Genomic DNA, 14,067 nt, shown 5'->3' on the forward strand with positions numbered 1-14,067 from the left:
TGTACTGCCTTCTTGCCATCACCTTTACCAATTCACTTTAATAGAACTGTAATCTTTGCCTTTCCTTTTGCGTCTGATGTACCTAAACAAAACCTGCATGTATTTTCAGCATTTCTTGTAAGCCTTAGCTCATGTCTTTCCTGACATGGTATCATGCAAAGAATATAGCATATATTAATTCAATTTAATTGTAAGCAAACATAGTAACTAAAGGAGGTTTAAAACAGTGTATTCAGGAAAAAAAAACAGCCAAAAAGATGACAATATAAACAACCATTGCCATTGTACAATATAAAAAACTATTCTGATTTTAGGAAAATTTCAGAAGTCAATACACAGAGTGTGCGCTATACAATATAAAATATCCTTTATAACAACAGATACCACCATTTGGAGACACCTACAAACATTGATAAGTGCCATGGAATTGTTTAAATCCGCTCTGTTCAGACAAGCTATCTGAAACCACCAGCTGTTCGCCTCTGCCATTTTCAATGGAAATCAATTTTACACAGCAGGTTTAGCTTTCACTTCAAATGTAATACATAGAGTTGGCAAATAATACCTAATACCAAATTCTTTATAACTCCTAGAATTTAACAATCCATTTATAAGGGGAACTCACCAAGCCTGTGTCCTGTGTATTTCAAGTATTATCTCTGATGAAAAAGTAAAAATGCCTACAGTATATTCTTCCAAATAATAGCAAATTAACTTAAAAAATTTAAAAACAATTTTACTTCATAGGAAGTAAAACTGAATGACAACGGTTTGGAGAAGCCATTTCCTCATCTGAAATACCTTTTGTTTCCATTTGCCACACAGCTTTCATTTTCTGTGCCAATGCATTAGCTCCCAATCTTTTTACCTGTTATTACTGGTTCCCATATACCAGAAAAGAACAATCTAAAACCTTAGATACATTCTCTAAAAATCTTGCATGTATATTCTTCTGAAAAATTACCAGCAAATTGTAATCTTTAACACGGTAGAAGAATAAAAATATTAAAGACATGGGAGTAACCTTATTGACCATATTATTTAATTTAAATTAAACTAAACTGAAATGTCCTGATATTATTCTTATATTGTTCCGCTAATCCTGCTTCTTGAAGCTCACTCCACACACAGTACCTCTTCCAATGTCAATTTTTACGGTATGCATCATTGTTGTGTAACTTCGATACCAGAGATGGGTAACCTTTTCTGGACCAAGTGCCCAAAACACGTATGCGTGCAAACCCCCCAAATGCAATGCGTGCACGGCCCCCTGCATGCGCCCCCACCTCCGCCCCGTACCCATCCTGCCCTGCGCATGCAACCCCGGATGCACTCCACCCCCTGGTGCATGTGCGTGCGACCCCCACACATGCCTGCCCCCGCACATGTGACCCCCCACACGCCTCATGCCCTCCACACATGCACGTGCAACCCCGCACACACTCTGCCCCCTCCCCGCATTTATGCGCAGCAGAGATCTGAAGACTAGCTGGCCGGTGGGAGGCGCATGTGCATGTGCAGCAGAGCTGAACTGGGGCGACTGCTCACGCGCCATCAGAGAGGGCACTGCGTGCCACCTTTGGCATGTGTGCCATAAGTTCCCCATCATGGTTCTAGACAATGGAGACTAAGGGACATATAGATGGTACTTTTAATAAGTACATGAATGACACATTATTAAAATAAGTGAAGCCATGTGTCATGTATGCGGTAAAAATTGGTGTGCCTTTTCAAACGAAACAAATCATAATGCAGAATATTGAATATATTCATAGATCCACACATGGACCCTGATATATACAGAGGCAGACACATTTACACCAATGTATATATGCAGCAAAGCACAAGGAGACACAACAAGGAGAGGCTATGTAGCAAAGAGACAAACTGAGTTACACAAGGATAGGGTATATAGGACTTTAAAAGCTATTTTGCTCACATCACCAAGACACTCTTTTTACATTTTTGTTACAGGTAGTCCTTGATTTATGACCATTTGTTTAATGACCATTTGAAGTTACAATGATGCTGCTACTCTAGCTGATCTTGTTGATGAGGCATGCCTGGCCTGGGCATTTGTAAGACAGAAGTGGCTGCACAAGACTTTCTACCCTGGGTTGTGCACAGCAATTTTCTCACAAAGCCTGGGGAAGATAGCCTCATCATGAAGGATCACACTGGACACACCTTGTCTACAATGGGAATAAGGAGATGGCAAAAAATCAGCTAGGGGGGTGGAGTGCAGGATGGCAGGGGCCAAAAAGTGCAGGGTGGTAAAAGCGATTGGGGCTGGAGCAGTCCTATTCTGGTCCACAGAAATCACAAACACACAGGCAAATCTTTTATCTTTACTATGTCTTATAAGCAAGTCTTTTATCTTTACTAAGATTTTCAAACAGAACTCTAATCGCAAACAGTTTGAACAAACGAGAAGACAGCTAAGGAGTTGAGGAACCTGACGTTGAGGTAAATGGAGAGTCATCAACAGATCTGTGAGGCACATGGCTCCCCTTATATAGGGGTGGCTTGACCCCGATTTATTCCTTTGATGGGGCAATTCCTTTCTGGCCAGTACTCTTGCTGATAGCTTTTGTTTAGCTCTCCTCTCCTCACTGTGGGTCCTTGCAGTTGAGGGAGGTGTTGGCTCTGCCTCTTTGTCTTCTGAGATCAGTGATAGCTGCCGCTTCTGGTTGTGAGGCAATACTTTCAGCTGAATCCCCTTAAACTGATGATACTTTATCTCCTAAGACTAAGCTGGCCATGACACTATCGCCCTCCTTAGGGCCCTCCTCTTCTGTAGACTGAGGCCTTGGCTTCTCTGGGTACCATCAATGGAACAGGTATGTGAGGCAGGGAACATGAACATCATTGACATCTTCCCAAGAATGTTTCTCTGGTCCATAAAACTTCCAGTCCATCAGATACTGGAGTCCCCAATGGAACCAGGAGTCCTGAATGTAGTCTACTTCATATTCAGGTTCCCTTCAACCACAATTGGCGGTGGCCAGGGTGAAGGAGCAATGAGGATTGGAAAGTACAGCAGGAACCAGCAAGGAATTATAAAATACAGACTGAACACAGAAACTAGAAGGTAACTTTAATTATAAAGGAACTGGGTTGATGACAGCTTCCACTGATCCAATTTCTTTGACGGGTGATGGATAAAAAGGTACTAAGTTCCCCAGAGCTATCAGTGGGTCTGCCTGGCAATGACGATCAGCAAAGTGGTTATAATCATCCTTGATCTTCTGTAAATGAGCTTGGAGAACTCAATAAATTGCTTATAATTCCTACAAGAGCTGATCTGAGGCTGGAACAGAAGAAGCTGGTGAGGTCAGTGGAAAAAATTGGGGGTGGAAGTCATAGTTAGCCATGAATGGCGTCATTTGGCTGGAGGTATGTTGTGATTATAAGCAAACTCAGCTTGTGCTAGGAGGTCCGCCCAGTTGCCTTGCTGGTAGTTAATAAAACATCTGAGATATTGTTCCAGAATCCCATTTTCTAGTTCCATCTACTTTCTAACTCCAGGTGATGAATGGAAGATAAGTGGATCTGGATTCCTAGACTTTGAACCTAGCAGTGAATTGTGGGCCACAATCTGAAGCCAAGTCAAGCTAAACCATGTAAATGGTAGATTTAAAACTAGCCGAGCAGAGTTTTTGGCTGTGGGCAGAACCAGGCGGCTATGAAGTGAGCCATCTTAGTTAAAGCTTCCACCACTATGAAGATTATCATATTCCCTTTTTTACTTTGATAGATCTGTTATAAAATCCAATGATACAGTGGCCCATGGACATGTTGAGGCACTCCCACACTCCTTACTCACTGGGACCTATATGATTAGACTCCTTTATGCCAGAAAAAACATAGGCCGGCAATAATGCTTATTTCTAAAATACTTTAATCTACCCAATAATTAGATTTCTCTAGATTTCCTAAGAACTCAAGAAAAATGTATGTTTCCTGAACTTTTAAATTAGAATTCCTATTCATTATTTCCTAGATATGATCTTAAGGATGCATTTGAACATTTAAATAAAGTATTATATATATCAGCATAATCTTACACTTTAAACTAAGTTCAATGGGACTTAGTTTAATACAATGAGTAGGTATGATGTACTCTCTATTGTCAGCCCTTCAAGATAGACAAAGGGATTCCAGGAATGTTCTTTATTGTTGCAGGGCAGAATAACACAGAACTCTCTCAGAACTTCTGTCTATTTCAGCTTATACCAAACAAAATTAAGGTGGGATATTTTGTGTTGCTTTTCACAATTTCCTTTTTCTGAAGGATAATCTTTACTCAAACTCTTTCCTTAACAGTTTGATCACTCCTTACCCATTCCCAAGGCCAGCTCTACAGTCTTTCATTTTGTCTTCCCACACCTGAAAGTGGGGCATCAACTAGTCAATTACAAGTCCTACCTCTCTTGATGATAGGCTCAGCAGCTTATAAAGATCAATAGATGACAGACTTAGATCTTAGAAAGAGCTAGAAAATGCTTCTTCCAACAATAGCAACTGAAGTTTCGATTGGCAAGAAGTAAAATGTCTCCTTTATCCTGGAGTTCACTATATGCTAGTTCGGAAAGCAGTTCATGTGTTAGAACTGCAGATAGAAGTACAATCTTCTCTCCCTAACACAATCTCTGATTAAGGCTAGCCCTTCCATTGAATCAGATACAATATTCTAATGGTCCTTCCCTGCATGGAATCAGGCAGGTTTAGACAAAACTATAGGCTATTGGGCTAATGTATAATAGGTAAGGGGTCAATAACCCCTTAACACATTGTAAGCCGCCGTGAGTCTCCGGAGAAGGGCGGCATATAAATCTAATTAAAAAAAAAATAACTTTTGAATTCCATGTTCTTGGACAGACAAAAGAAAAACAGAAACTTAGTGAAACTCCCCACCAAATCCCTCATCACTATTTTGTTGCCTGATTGATTGTCTATGCATATATGCTACACATTGTATGCCGCCTGGGCCAAATCTAACCATTTGTTTAAGAGACGTTGCGCAGCTTGTCTCTCTCGAAAAAAAATTAAAGTTTTTGCAATTATCATCCTAATATTGATAGAATATTTTTCTTTTGTCTATTTTCAACCCTCAAAGTTATCTAAACAATAGAATGTCAATAATTTTCCGTTAATATTGTATAAACATCACTGTACATTATTGAAGAATGAAGAAAGAAAGAAAGAAAGAAAGAAAGAAAGAAAGAAAGAAAGAAAGAAAGAAAGAAAAAAAAAGAGGAAGGGGGAAAGGAGGGAGGTATAGATTCAGAACTTTATGGAAACCAGCAATGGGGTGCCTAAATAAAGCAGGATTCATGTATTCCATTTTAAAGCAAGTGAAAGAACTTTTCTTACCATCTGAAATACAGTGAAATCTCATTTTAATGGACTGAATGCGGAGAAAGGTTATCAGTTATTCCCAAACTCTGTTTAATATGAAAATAAGCCATTACAGTGATTTATGTCTATTGTGAAATGACATTATTATAGGGAATAGTGGAGACAGATGCTGTGGAGAAGCAATGGGGTGGGAAACAAGCTGCATTGAGAAATGCAAAGTTGTAACAATTTCTGCAAGAAGCAATAAATCAGAAAGTGTCCTGTTGATACAAGACATACTAAAGCAAATACTGTTCAAATAACATGCTTATCTTTTTCATCTACCTATTCAATTACAGATAATGAGAATATGTCAAATGAATATACAAGAAATTTTTAAAAAGGACCTTCCAAAATTTGAGATAAAAAAATTATGATTGATTAATCTCCTATGCCAAAAAGGCAGTCAAAAAGGAGAAAAACAAGGGGGGGGGAGAATCTGTCTCTGCCTCCCACTACCGGTCAACTGAGTTGAGCTGCCATTGAGGAACACTGGACCCTTCGTTGCCGATTGGTTGTTGGATCAGCCTCCTGGATTACAGCCAATCAGCTGTTCTAGGCGGCAGGGATTGCCACCACTGCCTATCACCACCGATGATTCCCCGATCGCCACCAATTGGCAACGGCAAACAGGCACCAACCCCCCTCCCCCCCATCGCAATATTCACTCTATAAGACACTCAGACACTTCCACCCACTTTTGGGGGGGGAGTGAGTCTTATAGTGCGAAAAATATGGTATTTTTGAATATGCAAATAAAATGCAAAAATTTTATTTCTGCCACCATATTGAGACAATAGCAGACCAGCAATTTCAAACAAGCTGAACTATTATAAAAGTACCTGTTCAAATTTTGCAATTTATATCAAGATATGCATAAGGCTATCGCCAATAAACTTATACTGTAAGTCAGCTTCTGTTTTATCCTCATCCTCCAAGAAAAAAAAATCCTCACATTGGGGAATGGAATACTATTTAGCAAATGTTTCAAAGGAAGAATGCAATATACAAAATTATTACCTGACTGGAAATGAAAACTGCTGGTAGGCTTAAACCCAGTCCTTTTAATTACCTAAGCTTAATTACTTGTACCACATTTAGTTTTAAGTCCACATTAAATAAAAAATTCTTCCCAGCAAGAATTTTTTCAGATGAAACTCTTTCCATCATCTCTGCATACATCTCCATTCACAGGCCATCTTATATTTGTGTAATCAGCTTCATCCACAACCTATTATCTCCCATCAGAGTTGCAACTGGATGGGCCTATGTACTCCAGTAAATATATACATAAATTTATCATTTTCCAAATTAAAGTAAAATCTTGGCATTTTTCCCCATTCTCCAAAAAATAAGCAAGCATTTTAAACAATTTCTCTCGCTAAGCAAGACAGTTAAATGAGTTCTGCCCCGTTTTACCCTGTTTCCCAAAAAATAAGACCCTGACTTATATTTTTTTCAACCCCGAAATAAGCGCTTGGTCTTATTTTCAGGGAGGTCTTATTATTTTGGGGCACATGGAGGAAGATGGGTCTCCTCTTGCCATCTTACCTGATTTCCAGCTCTGCGTTTAAATATTTTTGGGGAGGGCTTATTTTCGGGGACAGGCTTAGTTTAGTGCAAGTGCTCAAAAGCCCGATTGGGCTTATTATCAGGGGATGTCTTATTTTCGGGGAAACAGGGTACTACTTTTCTTGCCAGAGTTGTTAAGAAATCACTATAGTTGTTAGTAACATGGTTATTATGAATCGGGTTTCCCCATTAACTTTGCTTGTCAAAAGATCGCAAAAGGTGATCACATAACTCAGGAATTACGTAACCCAGGAACATCGCAACCATCATAAATATCCGGCAATTGCTAAACATCTGAATTTTGATCATGGGAATGCTGCATCATAAATGTAAAAAACTGTGATGAGCCACTGTTTTCAGTGCAGTTGTAACTTTGAATGGTCAATAAATGAATATTTGTAAGTTGAAGACTACCTGCATGTGAAGTAGTGTTCACTGGCTTAAAATATGACTAGTATTCAGTCAATACAATCTTCCAGAAAAAGATGGACTATCCTACTTTCTACTTCTTCATATTCAGTCACGACTAATGTCTAATAAGCAGGGCAGCTCACTGATTAGGAACACCAACTGTCAAATTGGTTTTCATGCATCAGCTGCAGCTAAGTATTTAATGGTACTTGCTATGGTATCATGCATAGAACCAGGGCTAATACTGTACAAATAAAACCTATATTGTAAATGTACAAATTCAAAAGAACCTTAATGAACCCTCTATAACAAGAGAGGTTATTTTGTTCCTTCTACCAGTCCACACCATTTATTTTTGCCCACTTGAGGGCATGTTCAAATAGGCTACAGTACTTATCCTGCAAGTATAATTATCATTTAGTCCTTAGTCCTTAATTAACTACTAAATTCACCAGGAAATTTTGGCCCAACCATTATTTCTTAGTCCAAGCTACCTGAGAAGGTTGCTACTGTAGTATACAACCTTGAACTCCCTCGGCCAGGCAATGCATAATGTAATTATAAATAATCCTCTGGAACATCCTCAGGAAGGTTTACATCATACATGTAAATTTATCCATTATATAATTAATCTTTCACTTTTAGAGAAGATAAATCATCCACATAGTTGCTCCGTAGGTATTTTTACTGGGGCAAATTATACTAATAATACCAAATAGTACCAAACAGAAGCACTACTAATCTAAACCAAAATGTTTGCCTACCTGTCCCTTCACTGAGATGTTCTTTGATCTGGACCAAACCCCAGATCTAACCACCACAGAGCCATTTGCAGGTTACAGGAATCACCCTGCAAGGCATGTCCCCACCCTAAGGGATCCAATGTGAACATCCTCTACTACAGCAATTAATGTGAACATCCTCTACTACAGCAATTATTAACGTGAACATCTTCTACTACAGCGATTAGCTTAGACGCTGTTATTCTTGGGCTTCATAAGAGGCAAGCAGAAGTTTCCACGAGTTTTCTGACAGCAGGGGAAGCCTCTCTCTCGGCATCCCTGGAAGGGCATCTCCACCACAACGGCCCCTTTCCACCCACCCAGCGTCTCCCCTTGCAGTGACGGAGGAGCATCCGGCTGTCCACATTGGATGACTCCAACCAGCAATCACGGTACCCCTAGAACTCTCTTTCTGCGCCCCCCCCCCACTCACCCGAACGGTAAAGCCTCCATGATCAACCCCCACCAACCATCTTGATATCCCTGGCTGTAGCGACGCCCCCCCCCCCGACAAGGCAGACCCGCCGACCCTCCAGCCGCCGCAGTACCTTTTCTGGCGGCTCCCTACAGGCGGCGCTGCCTGGACCCGCTTCTTCCGCTTCTCTTACACTGCCCCCCGCCGCCGCATAGGCTCTTCTCTTCGAAGCATCTAAGGGGACCCGGGTGGGCTGCTCCAGGTTCCGGGGAACCGAGAGCCCCGAGGGCCCCGCTTTTTCTCCCCGAGGGCGACCCTTCCTCATGACGGCGGAAAAGTGGCAGCGGCAACTTTTCAGCGAGGGGGCTCGCGCGCTAAACAGCCCGCCATGGCCGCGGAGGGAGGGGGAGACGATCTCGGGAAGCGCCTCTCTCCCCGTTTAGCTGCCAGGCAGGCATCGCTCCGCGCTCTTGTCAGCGGCGAGCACGCTGGACACTGCGACAAGCCCACCCCCACCCTCCCACCCGGCCACGTATCGCGAGAGGAGGGGCTGCCGACGCGCGAGGAAACTCGAGAGGGCGGGGCCGGGCCAACTCGGGGAAGGCGGGGCTTATAGAATGAAGAAGGCGGGGCCGAGGGAAAAGGAGAGCTTGAGGGGGGAACGGGAGCGCGCGGAAAAAAATACACTCTTTTTAAGTGTGCCTGCAACTGAATTGGCTCGCAAAGTATGACGGGACGGTGTGGATCTGTATCAATACAAAGGTGGATAGCGTATTATAAGAGAGATCCACTAAAAATGCTTAAAAGACTAAATCTGAATGGTGAAGCTCTCCTGTCAACTCACCTTAACCCACTCTTTTATTTAGGGCTTTCGTGTCTAAATAGCCGTTCAGCAGCTGTGGCTCCTAAGGGCGCTGCCAGTGCAATTCTCCAGTTCTGTCAAAGCTGGAAGGAAAGTTTTTTGGTGCAACTTGCTGTGCTGCCCCACTGCTGATCCTTATGCAGCTGACCAGTGCTGCTGTCTTTGCTGTCCAAAATGTAAGACTAGGTTAGGACAATGATTGGTGGGTTTTCCAGGTCCAGTTGTTGTTTTTCCTGCTAGAACGTATCGCTTGACAGCAGGAGAAACATTACCACTATCTTTAATCAGAGGTGAGTTTCAGCAGGTTCTGACCAGTTCTGGAGAACTGGTAGTGGAAATTTTGAGTAGTTCAGAGAACCGGTAGTAAAAATACTGACTGGCCTGGCCCCATCTATTCTCTGCCTCCCAAATCCCAGCTGATTGGGAGGAAATGGGGATTTTACAGTATCCTTCCCCTGGAATGGGGAGGTAATGGAGATTTTGCAATAACCTTCCCCTGGAGTGGGGTGGGAATGGAGAGTTTACAGTATCCTTCCCCTGCCACGCCCACCAAGCCATGCCCACAGAACCGGTAGTAAAAAAAAATTGAAACCCACCACTGTCCTTAAATGTGGTGAATTAGATTTGTGGAAGTGGGTGTCAGTGTTTGAGATACCTAATTGAATTGCCTAATGGGTTGTAAGTGTGGAACCTTCCATGTCTATGACCTATGACCTATTTCTGAACCCGTGTCTGGACTTTGGTCTGAAAGTGGATTTCCAGTTGCAAGGCAGACAACAATATTGAATAACAGTCACATCCTGTCAAATATTAACAGCTTGATCTGATTTTTGATGTCAGGGTAACTTCTTGGAAAGGAGACAGTGAAGAAATTATACTGAGGCACCAACAATCAGATCCACACATGAAGAGTTCAATTAGCTGGGTTGTTTGTTTGTTTTTTTACATGGGAATCTTCTCTGACAGTTTGTACCTGGGTAAAACTGGATAAGATTTAATGGCATTGAAAGGGAGTCAGACTTTTTTCTCTTATGCTCACGTAGAGATTCCAGACTAATTCCCCATTTGATTCCTCCCATTGGCCCAGCCAGTCTCTCTCGCAACAGCTTCTAAATTCTTTGAATAAAATCTTGGCCGATCTGTTTTTGAAGGGCTAACAATTAATCTCAGGAAGTCTTTAAAAAATGCTAGCAGCATGATGAATTGTTTGAAATAATTATCATTACTAAAGAAAATAATGATTTCTGTGAGTTTTTAGGATAAAAATAGTCCTAAATTTACAACCACAATTGGATCATAATTTTAGTCATAGGTTTTTGCAGTTCTAAGTCAAGGAACCACATGACCAGACTCAATCCAAAACAGTTTTTATGACATTAAGTGAGTCACTCCAGGTATTAAAAGAACCACATTCTCATAAGTGTGAATCTGCTTTGTCAAATGGGCAATTTTTTTGCTGGAAAATGGCAAAAAAATCATAACAAGCAATCACTATGACTGCAGTATGCTGCAACCAATTGTAAATGCGAGCTGGTTGCCAAGCAACCAAAATGCAATCACATGATTACAAATGTGGTACAGAAGTCATAACTTCAGGGACAGATTGTAAATAATTTTTTTCAGGCTCATAGTAACTGAACATTTGTTAAGCATCTGGTCATAAATCAAGGACTACCTATATTCTTTTACACAGGAGTATTTATAGAATAGCCCATTATAACTGAAATGTTATCAGCAGCATCCATGGCAGAGATACACACCATCAATGTTACAACTGAAGGAAATGTTATAGTAAATGAAGTGTTTTGCCTTTCTTGTTGAATTGGTTTGGCTACTTACACATCAAAACAAAGAGCTTTCACAAGTAAACTGACCATCACCATTTTTGAATAGTTCTTTCTTAAATAGTTTTCTGCTAGTCCCATAAAAGGTTAAATTTTTCTTCTGAGTTTTATGCAGTTGTTAAGTCTGTACAGCAAATGAAGTCACTGATATCAAAACATTTTTTGCTTAGCAAAACAAATATTAAGAATTTTGAACAGAGAGAGAACTTCTGTTTAATCATAGCAGTCCAAGGATAGGATCATGTTCCAAAATGTGGCCAGATCTCGGGATAAAAAGTAAATATGATTTAAATTCAATTTGATGTAATACATATAATATTATTTCCTCTCTACAATTTCCTATTATATCACTTCAAACATTAAGCATCAACATTGAGCAGCAAATTGTGGAACAGCTATAAACTAATAAACCAATTTTAAGCTATTGCAATTGCCTTTGGGGCTTCAGCATTGCACTGATAGAATAAACAGCTTTGTTTTCACTCTTCAGTATGAATAAATTATATCTAGAATCCAAGAAATTTTTACTTTAAAATTAGGTTTCTATCTGAGTAGACATGCATACATTTACACCAGTGGTGAAATACAAATTTTTTTACTACCAGTTTTGTGGGCATGGCTTGGTGGGCATGGTGTGGTTTGGTGGGTGACAGCGTGGCTTGGTGGGCATGGCAGGGAAGGATACTACAAAATCTCCATTCCCACCCCACTCCAGGGGGAAGGATATTGCAAAATCTCCATTACCACCCCACTCTGGGGCCAGCCAGAGGTGGTATTTGCCGGTTCTCCGGACTACTCAAAATTTCCACTACCGGTTCTCCAGAACCTGTCAGATCCTTCTGGATTTCACCCCTGATTTACACTATTAATAAAATATATTATTTTGAATATCAGTGCACATATACTATGCATGCTGCTATTCACAATTAGCTAGACTTTCATTTAGTATTTTTATCTATGAACCATAGAAGTAAACAATATGACAATGGAAGATACAATTTAAAAATTATAAAAGCAATAACACACATAATTTATATATACAACAATTTAGAAAAATATCTCATATGCTGTCCAGTTATTGTTGGATAGCATCTTTTGACCTGGTTAAATATTTGCCATGTGTATACTTAGATGAAAATATTTTCCTCTAAACAGGCCAGTCAGGAAGCCAGTCATACTTCCCTAGGAAAAGAAAATAGGGCCAAAAATCCTTTAGGCTATGACTACAGGTGAGATACAAAGCACCTTCCTAGTCTCTTAAATCCATGGACAAATAATTTGGGAGGGAGATGGCCATTAACTGAAATTAATACAATTGATTATAGTAATATTATTTTGTATATTAAATAAATTTTCATTTTCAAATATTCTTCAATTACTACATTTCACTATATTACAGCTGTATTATTTAATGCTATTACAGTATTGATTATGAGCCATGGTGGCGCAGTGGTTAGAGTGCAGTACTGCAGGCTACTTCTGCTGACTGCTGGCTGACTGCAATTTAGCAGTTCAAATCTCACCAGGCTCAAGGTCAGTGGTGGGATTCAAATTTTTTTACTACCGGTTCTGTGGGCGTGGCTTGGTGGGCATGGCAGGGGAAGGATACTGTAAAATCTCTATTTCCTCCCAATCAGCTGGGACTAAAGAGGCAGAAAATAGCTGGGGGTGGGGCCAGTCAGAGGTGGCATTTATCGGTTCTCCAAACTACTTAAAATTTCTGCTACCAGTTCTCCAGAACTGGTCAGAACCTCTGAATACCACCTCTGCTCAAGCTTGACCCAGCCTTCCATCCTTCCAAGGTTGTAAAAATTGTTGGGGGCAATATGCTGAGTCTGTAAACCCCTTAGAGAGGCTGTAAAGCACTCTAAAGTGGTATATAAGTCTAAGTGCTATTGCTATTTCTTGTTATAGCATTTTCTCTTAACAAGAATTATGTGACTGGTCTTGATTTTAACATTATTCTCAGTTGTCAGTCTTGCTCCATATTAGATGACAAGAGTTTTCAGCCTGGAAAGAAATCAATATATAGATTTTTTTAAAAAAACAGGAAAATTGTTAAAGGTTGACTGTATATTTGCAGAGCTTTAGTAATAATCACTACTTATCGTCTGGGAGACATAGTCCTGGTCAGTTTGACCTGATCAGTTTTCAAATATATTTGCTAATATCTTATCTGAAAGAAGTTTCCATGAGTGAGGTGGGACATTTACTGATAAAAGACATTTTGGAATATCTCACATACATCCATAAAGATTAATTAGTTGTGTCAAAATATATGCAAAATATTGGAATCATAGGAAAAGACTGAAAACATAAACTGACAGGCTAATTTATACAATATGTTACACCATAAAACACATAATAGTATAATATAATTTGTGAACCCCAGTTGATATATGGCAATTTGGGGAGGGGGGGGACCAAAGGAAAATAAAATAGTTTTGTAATGTATTGCTGTTTTGGTTCTCTAGTAACAAGCCTCCATTTCTGTACAAAATGGTCACTATAATTTATCTACCATATCTATCTTTGCAGACACACAAAATTTCAAGGCATGCAGTTTACTTGGTATTGTTAGGAAAATATAAAGTAAATTCCATCATAGAAACTTTTATGCTGTTTTTTCACCCAACCTAGAACCTTTGGGCTTAGATACCATCACACTTTTTAATAAATGTACAGTTACCGTATTATAATTTGTGACTTCTGTCCTGGAAACAATGTTTTCTGCATCACTATCAGCCATCAAAAACCTGGTGCCCAGCTTCACAAAAAATT

The 14,067-nt window shown here is 40.1% G+C and overlaps 1 protein-coding gene across 4 annotated transcripts in view; it reads right to left on the minus strand.

The window, feature by feature from the left end:
* The window catches only part of MAST2 (microtubule associated serine/threonine kinase 2), a 175,652-nt gene extending 166,687 nt beyond the window's left edge, over window positions 1–8,965 (minus strand). For all 4 annotated transcript variants that reach the window (XM_070941371.1, XM_070941372.1, XM_070941370.1 and 1 more), the window contains exon 1: window positions 8,714–8,965. In XM_070941371.1, the coding sequence (XP_070797472.1) occupies window positions 8,714–8,905 (192 nt within the window). In that variant the 5' untranslated portion in view covers window positions 8,906–8,965. The remainder of the gene's footprint in view (window positions 1–8,713) is intronic.
* Between the last annotated feature and the right edge of the window lie 5,102 nt (window positions 8,966–14,067).

The sequence above is a fragment of the Pituophis catenifer genome, unplaced genomic scaffold, assembly GCF_029215685.1.
Source record: "Pituophis catenifer annectens isolate HBS135680 unplaced genomic scaffold, rPitCat1.0.hap2 SCAF_3, whole genome shotgun sequence".
Lineage (NCBI taxonomy): Eukaryota > Metazoa > Chordata > Lepidosauria > Squamata > Colubridae > Pituophis > Pituophis catenifer.